Here is a 16,931-nt window from a genome sequence, read left to right on the forward strand (position 1 = left end):
GCGCATACCATCCACGCGTGATTGTGTTCGCAGGAGACTGGAAATGACCAATGACCTGCCAAACACCGCATGGGGACTCTGTGGAACTTAGACTCATGGAGAGCATGGCTCTAGGTTTCTTCGACTTCAAGATGTCGAAGATAAAGTCAGTAAAGTTGCCTTAATGTCATTATATACACTAATGTACAAAATCCTCAATGACCAATCTGCCCCCCATCTGAGAGGGTGTCCGGTCGTTTTCGTTCACAAAAAAATGCTCCAAAGTTTGCCGGTGCTCATTTAACTCGTTAGTGCAATCCGTTTGGTAGTTAAAGTTAATTCTAAGTGTCTTTAAAAAGATGTTATACAAAAAGTCAATTGCAGCGCCATCCGGACATGATGCAGCGAATCGACTTTAATATTTTGCAGCGAAACGACTTGTAGCGTAACGGCTTTAGAGCGAAACGTCCTGTAAGCTTAGCCTGCGTAGCAGGCGCTTGGAAGTGGTGGGCACAAGAAAAAACGGGCACGCGAGAAGGAGACATCTTCTCGTGTCTCCCTCGCGCGCGCTTTTTCTCTCTTTCGCCCACAAGCGCCTACGCAGGCTATGTAAGCTCTGACAGCCTCCTTTACAAAACTCAACGATATTAATAAAAAATTTCAGACGATTACTTCGAGTCATTTTTACTCCCTTAGTAGAGTCAAATAAATTTGTTGATTTGATTCGATTGATTATATTTCACCTTTTCGTTTACTGTTTTTTTAGCTCCCAATACCGTGCTATTATTTTACCCTGCTCTCTGTTAAATGAAGGGAACGTACAGCAATGCTGCGCTTTTAGATTTCTATGATTTAGCTATGGAGAAACAATGATTGCTTTTGAGTCCCTATCACAAACGATTCACACACAAAAAAACTTTTTATGATTTTGTTTTCGACTGCTTTTAATTTTATTTTCTCCGCACAAGTCACTTTTTGAAATAGCACTCACTCCGCTCTCCGCACTCCGCTGTCCCCAGGCCTCCCCTTTCACTAAACCGGAAACGACTCCTCCCTTGAGAGTCAAAATACTGACATTTCACTGCAAATATTCATTTTATCTTTGGAAGCGTATGCATTGCTCGGGATCTGCCTTCACAAAATGGTAATGTTTAAGTCTGTCGCACTGGATGCAGTTTAAAGACAAATTTTATCGTCAGAACAACCATTCTTACTCCATTTTACTCTTGCAGGGAAGTTTATCGGAAGATCAAATAGCAGGTAGGGGCGACGTGATATGAAGTTTCATGAATTTTCCAATCATCACGTTTTCCTTTCTTGTCAATTTTCCCGTAAAATGGTTCAACTAGTCGATATGTTTTTTCTATGTCATCTCCAGAACATAAGGAAGCCTTTTTACTTTTCGATAAGAGAGGAGATGGAAAAGTTGACTCTGCTCAACTTGGAGAAATCCTTCGATCGCTTGGATTGAACCCCACCGAAGCTGATGTCAAGAAGGTTTTGAAGGAAGTAGATCCAAGCGGTAGGAAACTTGTTATAGTGAAGATATAATTATAATAGTTAACACAACACTAAAGAAAGCTTCGAACTGAGTAGATTCCTCATCGAAAATTGCCGACATATCCATCTGAGCTGCGGTTTCGAAAGCATGTTTACATAACACAACGTCGACGTTTTAGAATTGTTTAAGCTTATGTTTTTGTACATAATAAACCTCGGAAATTATTTTATCGTTTTGGGCAATTTCCTCTGCCTTTCATAGGTTTCACTCTATAAAGTAACCGTTTTACTTGAGGAATTTAACTGCCTTTGCTTTGCTAGCGAATAATGAACGACATCATAACATACGAAAAATTGTTTGCTCGCTTCACCAAGGAAGAATGTAGCTTAAACAAACTTCAGTTTCTGAAAAAAAAAATTTGATGATTCCAGCTGTGATGCATGTGCAGGTCTACAAATTTAAGAATGTCTGTCGCGATCATTTAATAATCTGACCCTTTGTATTGATCTGCTAAGTTTCTGCATGGGAAGCCGGTGCGCTTTGTCCCAACAACAATGACTCTCACTGTGATTTTGCTGTGGGTCATTAATCATCAAAGCAAGGAGGTCTTTTATATTACGGGTAATTAGCAAATGTTGGGATTATGCATTTGCTGCGACAGACACATCATTGATCAGCTGGCTTAGTTCACAGGTAAACAATGAAAGACCTACACAGACCGGCCCCTACTATCTGTCTTAGAGAGGCAGGGCTGTCAACCCCCCACGTCTTCAAATATTGAGAATTCATGGGAAAGGGATGATAGATGACGTCATAATGCACGGCACATTACATCATTTGTGAAAAAACAAGTGCAAAAAAGATGTTGTTGGAACTGTAACATTTGACTTAACTGGTTTTCTTCCTATCAATCATATTATTGCTTATATTACAATGGCCTACCGGAGATTGGTAGTTCCAGAAAGTATCCAGACCCCCACCACGGAGGGAATCTCACTTAGGACCTCCCCACCCCCCTGGATTTTCCATTTTTGCAGGGAACTGATGGCCCCCCCACCCCTCCGGAATTTCCACAAGTGTGACAAAGACCCCCCAACCCCTCTGGAAAAGTTCATTTTCACGAAGAAAGACTATTAAAGTAAAAGAATGAGGCATTTTATGGTTAGTACGTAACGGTTTCCATCAGAAGCTTGTATGCTTCTGTTTCCATTTATTTGAGTGATCTCGCAACATTAAAACTCACTACACCACCACAAAGTAACCTAATCTGCAGTTTTTGCTCATCCCTAACTTTAAATGAAATAGATAAAGTAACAAGTCGGTTGTATTTATGAATTTACCTCAATCAGGGCAAGGTTACGATGTATTATTTGTCTTCATGGTCTTCATGGGCGTAAGGTAGGCGTAATGTTGGTAGAATTAACGAGTCGTGCGGGAATGCTATATGGTGAACAAGTCGAACTTTCAACCCCAAAATTAAGGCAAAACAAAGAGAAGAATAAAAACTCTGACTTCTCAAATCATAACAATGAAGACCCCCTTCATCTTGAAGGGAAACCAAGTTTCGATCGACTGATGCGACGTGCGTTATGCGCGATGGCCGCAATGTTTGCTGAAATCAACACCATTTCAGCGAGTGAGAATTCGATCATGAAAATGCCACATCTTCAACCACAAAATTACGGGGAAATGAAAAGGAGAATAAAAACTCTACATTCTAAAGTGGTTACAATGTATAGTTTGTACTTCGTGAAGTAAAATTGCCACTCTACGGTTCCTCCATCGATCGACTGACGCAACGTGATGTGATGTGTTTGCACGCGTTGATGTCTTAAGGGAGACTAGTAATGAGTAATGGCGGCCGAATATACGAGCATGCGATAAAACGAGTTATAGTTGGTCAAATTCCTTTGAAATTACATCCAAAACACTTTTGGAAGAAAGGAAACCTGGTTAAGATCAAAAGGAACAATCTTAAATGATCAATTTCAAGTTATTTATGTTCTTAAAATGATCTAACAGTTCGGTAAGAAGCAGTGTTCGAACTCAGGTCGAAAATGAAATGATATTTACCCCCGGAAAGTGATTTTATTGTCCAACCCCCCTCCCCTCTGGAATTTCCTGGGCCTCTGACCCCCCCCCCCCCCCCACCCCCCTGGAATTTCCAATTCCCTCCGTGGTGGAGGTCTGGATATTTTCTGGAACCACACATTGTTAGGAAAAGTTTGATTTTACCAGTAAAATAGGTGGTTTTCACGTTATGTCACCGCCGCCATGCTGGTGGACGGTAAACAAAAGATCGCTCATTAGCTCGCTTTGTTTGTCCACCAGCATTTGTTCATTTCACCATTGTTATTTGTGTCTCCCGAGATTGCATGAAAACCACCTATAGCTCAAACAACGCAAAATATTTGAAATTTCATTGACAGAAAGTCAAATCTACAAGAAAAGGCATACTTCGGCAATTATCCCAGAAGATTTCAGACTCTAATCGGAAGACCGGGAGAAAAGTTCAAATTCTGGAGTCTCCCGGATTATCCAGGAGAGTTGATAGCCCTGGAGAGGTGTCGGTTTGCTTAAAGAGGGGGACATGTGGGTTTACAGTATTGCGCTATTGAGCTTTTTTCAAGCTGTATTGTGGTAATTTTGATTTTAATGTACGGTGTTGGGGTATAATCCAGCCCTGTGGTATGCAGTTTTTCATCCTTCTGGCTAAGAAGATCCTTCACAGTATTGCGGTACCGTTCATTTGGCGTCTCCTGTCTCATGTAGGTCAACATTTGGCAGACTTCAGACATAACGGAAAATGATTACACAATATCGTGACAGTTACTCTATCATGATATTGGTAGGACATCCAATGACGAGGCTTTTTGATCACTATACCAATCAGTTCAAGGTCTTCTAACATTTTCTGGCAATAGCTGAGGTTGATTTCTGGTGTATACATGCTTGAGATAAACAAACATACAATATGGATACAACTTTAAGTGAGCGTGACCAGTCATAAATACGGTATCGGTTTTTCGTCGATTTTCGACAGGGTATTGCAGTATTTGCCAATTTTTCTTACAGTATTGTGGTATTGGTAACCCCGAAATGTCCCCCTCCTTAAAGAGAGTCAAGGTAACATGACACCAGTAAAAACTTCAGCTGAACCCATTCGCATTGAATAACTGTCTGTTTAACTTACAATGTATGCAAAACAGCTAAAACTGGAACATTGAAACAGAAGAGTGGAATCATTTTCTTATTAAGCAATTAAAATTTAATTACTTAGTAATTACATTACTTAGTAATGTATACATGTATGGATTCCAAATACATGTTGATACAGCAAGTGTTAAGGGTTGGCAGAATATCCCTCCACTATGTGTGGTGCTTGTGTATAAAGTAATAATTGAGTTAATCAGAACTGATATGTAAGAACAGACAGTAGCTTAAAGAAACGTTTAACAAAGTAGCCCAATTTAAAAAATTAAATTAGCTGCAAATTGGCACATCTATTCTCTTAAACTCTGTGCCTCCTCTATCAAGTAAGGATACAAGTTTGAAGAAAAGAATTGAGCGGATACTTGCAATTTATGCTCTCACATTCATTAGACTGGTCAAAGCTCCAAAAATCCCTTAAAAATTGGTGCCTAGACAATGGACCAAAAGAATTTGAAATGACATGCAGGAAATATGACTCCAGAGAAAATATGACCAAGTATCAGTAAAGTATTGACCTATCAATTGAGGCATTGGCCAATTATTGGTCAACATTCTGACACACTATTGACTGATATGTTGGTCCTCATGCAGGCCGAGTCTCTGTCGGCTATGAGTCGACATACAGCGTACACTCGGCCAATTGATGTCAACTAACATATATTGACTGATCCTACAAAGAACTGAAATTTTGATTTTAGTGATCTGAAATGTAGGGTTAAGGATTGCTGAGATGCATACTGCACACTCACACCTAAAATGCAAAAATGTGTGTTATGTTTGTTTTCCTTTTCAGGTAATAAACGCATCTCCTTTGAGGAATTTTTGCCAATTTTCCTTTCAATTGGAGGAAAAACATCAACTAACACTTCCATTGAAGGTTTTGTAGATGGTTTGCGTGTCTTCGACAGAGATGGAAATGGCCAGATCTCAGCTGCTGAACTGCGACATGTTCTCACAGGACTTGGTAGGGTAATCATTGATACTCTCTGGAGAGTACGCATCATGGGATGAGTACTCTGACTCACAGAATGATGCATACCCTCTGCTCATAGAATGGCGGGCGCCAACAGTTGGAAATAAATGGTGAAAAAAAGCCAAGAACAAACTCTAAAATGCTAGAATTATTGGTTTTGATACCGGTTGGTACATGTTCATACTGTAGTTAAGTTTTTCTGGAAACTTTCTACACCAGAGATTCGCACAGTTGTTCTCTTTTTTTCACAATTTCGCTCCATCACAAAATATACATTAACCCTTTGATGACTGCTTTGGTCATTTTCATTTCATTTGGAAGGTGCATATTTTCCTTCCTGGACCCATTTAGCTGCCTGTAATAAGTTGCTAAGCAGCAATGTCAGCAAAGATCTTTCCATCGATACATCCAAAGAAACACTTTGGGGAAAAATCCACTGCCAATTTTGTTGTTTACTTACTTCTCTTTGAGGATTAAATTTGTCCCTTTGCTAAAAAGCTAGCCAGCCACAATTCCATGCAAAAGTAAGACGATAAAGCTGGCAACAAATAAAACTGCTTATGAAGAAGACTGACTGTCTTTGCACCCTAATACCGGTAACCGCTAGCTGTATGTCATAACACAATTTTGCAGAGCAACACTGTTTGAAACTAGTCAAGTCATTTTTAAGGCCAGTGTCTCTTCAAAACTGCCCAACTCTGTTTACAGGTCAAGCCCAAGGCTAGCCTTTGTTGCTGATGGTAAATTACAGCTTCCAAAAATCAGGCATGCAGATTTGTTTGTCGCAGTTTTGTTCCTAGGCAACTGTGGACACAAACCTGATAATTCTATATGGGCCACTGTAGATTGTATTTTGCTTAGCAACCCTAGATCTGCCTCTGGCACAAACTATTTCATGTACTCATTAAACTGTTTTCTTGCTTGGTTCAATAAAAAAAAGGTTTGACGTCGAACAAGATGAAATACGCAAAGCATTGTTAATCAAGCAAGAAACTAAATGAATTGAATGCTTTTACATCTTTTTGCTTTCCTAGTATTTTGGACTAATTCTCATTGGGAGCATCTCTTGGACAGGACTCAGGCGTTTTATTAGACAGGGGTGTCTAATAAAATTTTAACTGTGTAGAGAGGGGTTTTTTTAATTAGATAAGAGGTATTTATTTGGAAGTGGGCGTTTATTATGTCATTTATCATTTATGTTATATTTTTTAGGAGAGAAAATGACTGAAGAAGAAGTAAATTTACTTGTCAGTGGAATAGAGGACCAACAAGGACAAATTAACTATGAAGGTATAATTATGTAAACATGAGTGTTTGTTATTGTTCAAGTTGATATTAGCGGAGCTCTACGCACGCAGGCAAGTGGAGCCCCATAGCTGAGAAAATGTGGTTCTCCATCCGTCCGAGAAATTTTGGTCATCATAGGACCGTACATGCGTCCATTCACCCGTCTGTCCACACCACAGGACAACCAATGTGAAACACATTGGACATCCATGTTGTGGTCAATTGACAGTTATCAAAATTGGATATCCACTGACCAGTATCACATGACTGTATTGTTGGCCTAGGAATTGCCTCATCGAGGGTGGATGCTTTTTTGAAGTTATGCGCTGACAAGTTACTAGTTTTCAACTGATCGCAGGCTTAAATCCAAATAGGTTTCTTTGCAATAGTTATGAGTTAATTGTTTGAGATAAATTATAAATTTATTAACAGGAACTCTACCTTTAGCCCTGTCTAAATCTATGTATTAGTCGTATTACTATGTTCTGGGAAATATCTTTATATCTCTTAATATGTGGGGTATTTTTTGGTCTTTGTGCACTTGCTGTACTCGCCCCCAACCTGCTTCTGATTTGCAGACAATATAGTATCAGGCACACACCAAAAAGCAAAATGAAGTCCTTTTCCTTTTTTATTTCCCTCCTCCCTCCTTCTTTCACCTTTCTTGCCCCCCCCCCCCCCCCACCCCCATTTTTTCTTTTACTGGGCCATTTTTGGAAAAGCTTTAGGATCATGGAATGAAAAGTAGGTTCTGCTGCCCTATTTCACTACACTGTATTTTTTCTTTGCTTAAGGAATGGGCTTTAGTCTAGAGTTAACCCTAGAGTGATCAACATTAATTCTCTCCTAACAATAATTATCAATTGAAAACCAAGAGAGAAGGCTGAAGAATGAATAAAATGATCACTTAAAGGGAAATGCTTTGACCTTTATCTAAGTAATTCTCTCAACTAATTCTTTAAGGAATGTGTGGAGGTCAGTCTAGAGGATTTGTATCTTGACAGTGGGGTTTCATGTTTTTTGATATAACAGCAATCATTAGGCCAAAACTAATTAGCACGCTGGATGGTGAAGTATATCCCTAGCGTGGGGGGAGGGGGTACTCAAACAAGTTTTATACAGGCCAGGGAAGCTCCGCTCCTTACCTTTTTACAACTGTACCATTTATGACAGAAGAGGTTATTCTTTTGCATACTTTTTTTACAGTCAAAACAGGTCAAGCGTACCCCCCAAGATTCTGTTAATGAATTGATTATTTGAAAAATGAATCCGTTAGTCGTTCTCGTAACTGGTGTCAAATTCAAATCGGAATTACTGCATGCGTAATGAGCAGTGAATAATTTACGAGAACTTGTCTGTATTTGGTCAGATTGAAAATCTTTGAATGAATTAAAATTCTTAGAAGACATTTACATAAAATTTAGGGAAACTGAGCTGGTAGAAATTTCGTAACTGGATCGCGTGTGAATTCACGGCTCTTTACGCATGCAAGAATGTAGAGATGAATCTGAAATCTACAACTGCCAACGGACTCAACTTTCGAATAATAAATTCATTAATGGCATTTTGGGAGGTATGCTTGACCTGGCTTGACTGTAACTGCTGCAAATGCCCTGTCTTTGAAATATGAATAGATCACAAAACCAGAACGTATTCTCGACTTTCTCACAGCCTTAAAATGCATCTGTGAGCCCTTTTTGGCCTTTTTATTGTCATAAATGACAGATTTCCCTGCCCTTTCAAATACTTCAACAAGTGAAATCCCTACCCTTTCATACTTTTGAAGCCTGAAAAAGGAAAACCTTCGAGCGGAGCCTCCCCGTATAGTTTGGTATGACTAGGCACTGGTACGCACAACAATGATATTAAAGTATTTCTTTTGTCCTGTACAGAATTTGTCAAGATGGTTATGAATGGATAAAATAACAGTTTTTAAAGACGATAATAATGGTCATTTATAGTGATTTAGAAATATATAGAAACAGAAACTGTTACTAAGAAACTAAGAGCTGATATCATTGAGAAGTCTGAAAATGGAGGGATACTGGTAAATGTACATTAAATTATAAGGATATATACACAAGGTGCAATGTTACTTGACATTTATTGACATATTTTCTATAAATCTGATGCACTGCAGAATAGACTTTTGTATGCTACTTTTGTAGGCAAATAAAGAAGCCTGTTGATTTTGATCCCTTGTGCCACAATTATTATTTGTGTAATCGTGAACATCATTTTCCTCTTACGATTGTAACGTTTCCAGATTGTATTCAGACGCATGAAAGTTGAAAAGGCCAGGTTGAAATTTTTTGGAGGAGGGGAAGTAATGAAAACATTACTTTTTGAGCGGGGGATGGACATGTGAGAAAAATGGCGAGCCTTGGGAGTAATAAATTTCATTGACACCTCTCCGAATAGCGCTCCACCCCCCCCCCCTCCCCCTCTTAAAAAATGAAGGGTTACTTGAATGCTCTTCAATGCTCCCGTTAATATTTTAAAAAGGTTCCCTTTTTATCAGCTCACGAATGAAAGAAGGTTTATAGTTAAAAGGAAAAGTATTTCATGATTCTCGAGGGAACTACGGAAGGACCAGCCTAGTCCCTAGGCGTTCTCTCTTGATCTGTTATCTGGGAGAGAGTGGGCGAGTATCTCTCGGTGACGTCACAGCTCATGGTAGAGTCCAGGAATGACCGAGCCGAAAACGCCTGGGGACTAGGCTGCGGAAGGACTACGGAAGTGCATGAACGTACTTGTCGTTTCAATTTCCAATAAAGTAGTAATATGCGCATTCAAAATCTTTAGTCTCGCTTGCTTTAGCAGCGAGATTCTCAAAATGCAGGCGTTTCTTTTTTTTATCGTGTGTCCGTGCCAATTGCTGGTTTTCAGTGTCACCACAGGCGGCCCAAACGTAGTATGTGTCACTGAATGAATATATTAATATTCACATGGACAAATTAATGCGACGAGTCGTCGAAACTCCCATGGACTAAAATAGTCTAAAAGTCAAAATATAACAAAACAAAGCTAAGATACCTTCAACTGAACGTATCCTTGTCTTTCCTGGCCGGTTTAAGTGGCATTTTGTTGAGTTTTGAAATTGTAGGTACTATCCACTAAAGAAGAATTAAAGGCTGGCTACAAAACAATTAGACCATCTCCACGCGCCTTCACACGAAGCGCTATAAATTCGAGAATAATCGACGAATCCGCTCCAAATAACCATCGGCTAATCTGCAGGTAGCGTGTGCTCCTGCCTCTGGCTCGCTTGCTCCACAAAACCCATCGCAACTGCACAATAATTGCTCGCTCATCAACAACCACTGTTGACCTTTACGCTTCGATATGACCGCAAACGACCAGGTTTAATACGCGACGTGAATATTCAAGCTTAGCGACCGCCTTCGCGCAGCAATGCAGCACTTGCTATGGGAGGGATGGTACTATTGCTTCCAGGTCAATCAATCGGGAAAATAATATTGAAGCCCTTGTAATTTTTAAAAAGATCCAATTTGCCCAAGGAGAAAGGAACAGATTCGAATCTTATAGCGGAGCTAAAAAAAGTGAACGGCAGTGGAAAAAGTGAACAAGAACATGCACCACATTTTCTCCATAAAAAGTGAAAACCAGGAAGTTTCTGGATGTCTCACGTTGCAGTCATGCAAATCAACGGCAAGGAAATGTACAAGAAAGTGTGCTGCAATTAGACCTATTGTTGTTTTTTTCACAGTTCTGGTCAAGGGTATCCAACTTTTAATTTTTCACATTTCACTCACCGGGTTAGGCTATTTTTCGTAGAGAGTAAAATGGAATCCTAAAATTTTCGGATTCAAAAATGTGATGAAAGCAGGTGTCTGAAAAATTATCTCCTTCGTAATACGTTAAATTGCATCTAAAATTTTCGGGAAAATAATTCTGAATTCCTCGTAATTTCGAAAAGACTCAAGTTCCTCTAGAATGGCCGAACACTGAAATGCAAATTTTATAGCGCCACTTAGAATGCATTTCTATAGAGCTAAAAGTACTTTATGAATAGCTACAGAAGTGTTTTCAATTGAAAGTATTTGAGGAAACAGTCGTTGGGTGGCCCTGTCTCTTTGCCTTCTCCGCTTGGCATTACACGATATATTTTATATTTAGTATGAGCAAACTATAAATCATTAGCTTCGCTTTTAGCTCTCCTGACTAAATTTATGTAAGCGCTGTTTAGAATGCATTTTTCGATCAAAAGTACTCTGGACAGCCTTAAATGTGTTTTCAATGCATTTAGGGGGAAATCATCGTTGGGTGCCCCTGAGTTTTGAGAATAATAATAATAAAAAAAAGATATCGTGCACATAAATTTTACTTTACGATATCTTCAGCTGTATCTTCTATTCAGCTGCATAGCGGGGGCCAGATTTTGCCTTTTTCCTGGGCGGAAAATTCTCGTCCTCCTTCACCAGTTTGGACAACCTATTTTTGGAGTAAGACGTTGTTAATCTAAGCAAATAAGTCTGGTAGAGTCAAGAACCTATGCAAGCGGCTGGACGAACAATGTGACGGCAGCTGAGACAGCGAACGTTAGAAGAATTCGAACTTAAAAACCAGGGCTGCGCTGTTGAAAACTTACGGACGGTCCCGCGATCGCCTTATGTTTTCTGGTCAAAACTAACGCAGCGAACCTTCGGTCAGTCGATTGACCTAGAAGCAATAGTACCATCCCTCCCATAGCAAGTGCTGCATTGTTGCGCGAAGGCGGTCGCTAAGCTTGAATATTCACGTCGCGTATTAAACCTGGTCGTTTGCGGTCATATCGAAGCGTAAAGGTCAACAGTGGTTGTTGATGAGCGAGCAATTATTGTGCAGTTGCGATGGGTTTTGTGGAGCAAGCGAGCCAGAGGCAGGAGCACACGCTACCTGCAGATTAGCCGATGGTTATTTGGAGCGGATTCGTCGATTATTCTCGAATTTATAGCGCTTCGTGTGAAGGCGCGTGGAGATGGTCTAATTGTTTTGTAGCCAGCCTTTAATTCTTCTTTAGGGGATAGTACCTACAATTTCAAAACTCAACAAAATGCCACTTAAACCGGCCAGGAAAGACAAGGATACGTTCAGTTGAAGGTATCTTAGCTTTGTTTTGTTATATTTTGACTTTTAGACTATTTTAGTCCATGGGAGTTTCGACGACTCATCGCATTAATTTGTCCATGTGAATATTAATATATTCATTCAGTGACACATACTACGTCTGGGCCGCCTGTGTTTTGGCCGTCATGTAAATGCCGCGTCAAACAAAACCAAGAACCCTTTTGAAGCGAAAATTTGTATGAAAATTAGTTTTCAGCTGCTCTAATGCATTGTGAAAGTACACTCTCGGTAGGATCGATAGTTTTTTAGTTTGAATTTTAGTGACGTCATGTGAAACCAACAATAGAGACGTCTGCACGGACTGCACGCAGGCAATTCCGGAACGGGTCGTTCCCTCGGGAGAAAAGGCGGGACGAAAGTTTTCAAGTACGGGCGAAAGAGCCCCTGGGTACCGACTCTCACCGGACCATTTCCAAAAATTCAAGCGGATGCCGGTTCCTGATTGGGCACAAAAAATGCTTTGTATTATTGTGCCCAATCGGCGAACACATCTCCTGAGTTCTTTTCTTGTGTTCGTACACGACAGCTAGGGACTGTGCAATAATTATCAGGAAGGGGGGGTCCTAAAATGAGCTTCACCAAAGGAAAAATTAGATAGGTCCCCCCTCCAGCAGCCTCAAGATTAGCTCTGATCCCCCCTCATGTTCTCTCAAAATTATGATGTGCCCCCCTCTCTAACCCGTACCTTTATTCACCGTACTGCAACGCATTCCACTGCGTCGTCAGGGATGAAGAGCACAGAAAAGAGTTTTTTACTACCTTACTCAAGCGAGCCGAAGTGGAAAAGTACAAAGTATGGTTTTGTTCCTGATGCAAAAAGGCGAATTGCATTATTCGGTAACAAACTCCTGCCAGATTTTTACGAAAGTTTCAAAACAAGGGCTGGAGCCAATGCAGCATTGATGAAGCAGGTGTTTATCGCGGAAAGAGACAGGCAATATAAAGTTACTTTAGATATTGAAAAACTTGAGAACAGATACCAATATCTTTTATCCGACAACCCTGCTTGTGCAGCAAGGTTTTTTCGAGAGGATTACAAGCCAACTCCCCATGATGACAGCAAATCAGACGTTGCAAAAAAGAGGCAAATGATATCCAAGACAAGCTTAATGCTGTCGTAACCAAGTTAGAAAAACACGACAGCAGTCTTTTTACAGACAATGGTAAACTGAAGACTGGCCTTAGCTGTTTACACAATTTTAATGCTGAACAACGGCATTCAATAAAGTCTCAAGTCGGTTTCAACGTTCTGCATCTTGTAGAAGACCTGGATAGGGTGATGGCTAAATATAAAGCGACATTTCCTATTGGTGCCAAATCTAAAGCATTTAAATCAAGAAAAAAGAAGGAACAGAAGAAAAAAGGGGAGAAGAAGAGGATTGCTGCCTCGGAAAGCCGTAGGACCCGAACCTGTATAATTTTTCGGTCTTTGGGAGGTGAACCCATTGATGACAACTATGAAACAAAAGCATGTGGCATTCCTCAGCTAGAAACTGTAGACCTAGAAACTCTCTCGCTGTTTAAATCAAGAACAGACCTGGCATGTCTAAGGGACCTCTTAAATGCCAAATGTGACAGGAAAATCTAAAAACATAGTTCCTCATCTTCTTCTGCCTCCAACAGTAAATCAGGGGGTTAATGAATGAGTTTAACATGATAAATGTATTCACCCATGGACAGGGAATGCATGACTGACTACCGACCACGCCCGTGTTGGTATCAATTCTAAATAACATGAACACGGCGACTGTTAAAGCTATTGGTAGAAAACATGCAATAACAGCACCTACAACTAACACAGTCGTCTTAAACGCTTTGTTTTCCTTAGCGAATCTTTGCTCTTCTCCCTGCGGCAGCTGTTGATTTTTGATCTTCTTTCGGTGGCGACGTATTTCACGGTACATAATGGTGTAAGCAGACGCAATGAAACTAACACACGAAATGACAATTAGAACTGCTAAAAATTCAAAAGTTAAAGTAACTACCTCCGTTTCTACATCGATAAGTCCTAATATAACATAAAAAATTGAAATGATCCAAAATACGATAACCGCCACCTTAATATTTCGCGCCGTGACAAGATAAGGGTGTTGGTAGGTAAATCTGATGGCTATCAACCTCTCGCAAGTCACTAACATCAGATGAAGCACCGAACAAATGGATAAACCACGAAGTAAAGAGCTGTGAAAAATTCCAATATGGTCTTTTTCTGGAAAACCAGCAAACTGAAGCGCTTTCCATAGAATGAAGGAGGGTTGTGCAATGAAACCAGTGGATACGTCAGTAACCGCTAAACAGGCCAGCAACACGTTTGCTTTGGTCTGAAGTCTTGGTGTCTTCTTTACAGCAATGATCACAAGCACGTTGAGCACAAATGTAAAGGGGCAGATTATACTGTTGATAACTAAAGTTATGAGTGAACCTGTGTCATGGCTTTCCATGTTTGACGCCGTCAAGATTCTGTGCTGCTGTTTACCGTCAGCTCACAGTAAATTAGAGAGGTTTGCGTTTTTAAACCGAAACTACCTTTATAAGGCTAGATTTCTGAAGAACATATATTTATTTGTCTAATGTAAGTACCTTCAATCCTTGCCACATGTTTCCGCCCAATTTTTCCCCTTGGAATAATTGTAACTGTATGGCGGTAAACCGGTTGAAGTAAATTGGTTAATGCGTTGTCAATTAAGTTTTCATTTCTTTGTTTGCGACTACAGCGGCAGATATTGAGGACGTCCCAAAGCCAGTTACATATGTCTCTTGAAACCTTAAATATTTGTTTTGGTCAAGCAACTTGATTAATGTTAATTGTATAGAATGTTAACTGTTAATGTTAATGTTTGATATTTGTATAGAAAATTTGCTAGCTAGTGATAAATTTGAGACTTCAAACCTCAAAATTAAACCATGAGTCGTAAAACAAGCCGTCAGAACAATTTGAGAGCAATGGTCGCTTTCTGTGCAGTTTGAATACGCCCACCTTCAAAGAAATTTTTAATGGCTTGAACCAATTTACGGTGATCAATTAGTTTGGCCCAAAAGCAATCAATTAGTAAATATATCGCTAACTGATAAGCTTATTTTATTAAACGAAAAGCAAAGATAAAAATGAAAAACATTAGTTACTGCTTCAGGTCTTACTTCTCTGAAGAGAAATTTAGCCCTAACTAGTTCGGAAAGATGAATCCGTTAAGAAACAGCAATCAAAGTGTTGGCCGAGATAAAAAGTGTTCCATCTGCTGCGGCATATTTTGAATTGAATAATTGAATTTACCAATTGAGAGTTCTGATTTAAGTGGCTATAAGTGATCAACATCCCGTCAGTATTCAAAAGGAGCCGAAAATTTTAAATTTTAAAAAAAATTGCAGGAATATGTTACACAACAAAATCCGCACAGTATATCTGCGGGATATGAATTTGAGAAGTCCGCCTGTCACTTCAGTATTCCTTGAAAAATGCAGTGAATTTATAATCCTTTTCATCATCAGAATCAGAAGGAGAAGATAAATAATGTTTTTTTTATGTTGTTGTTGTTCTCTTATTGCGGGCGACAAAAGGAGCCCGCAGACATTTCTTGGTCAGCGGTACTCTAAATGCTGTATGGCGAAGTTTTCCCAAAACTGTACACGTTCTTGCGATGCTCCTGTTGTACCGACTAACATGCATGGTATGTGGCCGCGAAGGCCGTGGTGTTGAGTTTAAGGTCCGTCTGATGTCACAGTTATCACGTGAATGCACATGCACCTGATGCAACAATCGTTGTTCGACTCGCAAGCACACGTAATTCGTGAGCACAAGTACAGTATCAATTATGAGACTTTTCGATTCGCCTTGCCGGTCGGGTATTTATTTTCCCAGGAAAATGAACGTAGAGGCTGATCTCAGCTTAGTGCGGGAAGAGTGTTAAGCAAAGTCTAGAAATCCATGTAAATTAAGTTTGTTCAGGTTTCACTCCATTCCATGCTTTTTGTATTTTGATACGTTTCCAAGGATCATACGTCGCTTGTCATCTGAAAGCTTCAATGTGCTTCAAACTCTAGTGGTAAACTAAGCTTTTTTTATTATTTTCTTTTTCATATTTACAGATGTAAATATTTTTGCCCCATTGTAATTTTATTATTGTATCTTTGTTATTATTGTATATTACGACAGAATAGCCCAGTTAGAGGAGTCGTTATAAAGTATATGCTATGTTATGTTATGTCATATCAACGGCCTTTGGTACCGATTGAATAATAAGACTTCGTGCAGTCGTGACTATCTACATTTCAGGTTGAGTGTTGTGTCACGCATTACTGTTTCAATGTATCTTTGCCTGCGAATACAGCCTTCTTTCCTCGCTCCTCACCATACTCACCTTACTGGCCCTATCCAAGCTCTTCGCCTTGGCAACAACATCATAAAGTGGACAACCTCAGAAAGACCCCTCGGGGTACAAGTTGATAACAAGTTGTGCTGGTCAGATCATGCTGCTCATGTGGAAATTTTATTTAAGTTTAAATTAAGTCTTCTACTCCGACGCATGCGATTTCTCCCTCAAAACCAATTAGAAGATTTCTACATAAAAGTGATACTGCCATCAGTTACATACGGTCTGACAGTGTGGGGATCGTGCAACAAGACGCAACTAAACAACGTAGGGAAACTCCACGCAAGGGCTGGACGAATTGTATATGGGTTGCCATAGGACACCAGCGCTGAAGATGTCTTAATGCGAACTGAATGGGACAGTCTGGAAACAATGTACAAACTGCGGCTAACGGAGTTTGTCTTTAAGTGTTTAAAAGGTTACACCGTCACGGAATTTAAAGATTTGTTTTTACAGAGAAATTCAGGCCGCAGAAGAAATG

At 39.8% G+C, this 16,931-nt stretch overlaps 1 protein-coding gene across 1 annotated transcript; it reads left to right on the forward strand.

Moving 5' to 3' along the window:
* Positions 1–1,002: 1,002 nt before the first annotated feature.
* Positions 1,003–9,148, forward strand: LOC140931182 (myosin-2 essential light chain-like). Its single transcript, XM_073380938.1, has 6 exons — positions 1,003–1,123; positions 1,212–1,239; positions 1,358–1,501; positions 5,487–5,657; positions 6,879–6,956; positions 8,846–9,148. Exons 1-6 carry the CDS (start codon positions 1,121–1,123, stop codon positions 8,872–8,874), a joined length of 453 nt encoding a protein of 150 aa, XP_073237039.1. The 5' UTR covers positions 1,003–1,120; the 3' UTR covers positions 8,875–9,148.
* The last annotated feature ends 7,783 nt before the right edge of the window (positions 9,149–16,931 follow it).

The sequence above is a fragment of the Porites lutea genome, chromosome 3, assembly GCF_958299795.1.
Source record: "Porites lutea chromosome 3, jaPorLute2.1, whole genome shotgun sequence".
Taxonomy (NCBI): Eukaryota; Metazoa; Cnidaria; class Anthozoa; order Scleractinia; family Poritidae; genus Porites; species Porites lutea.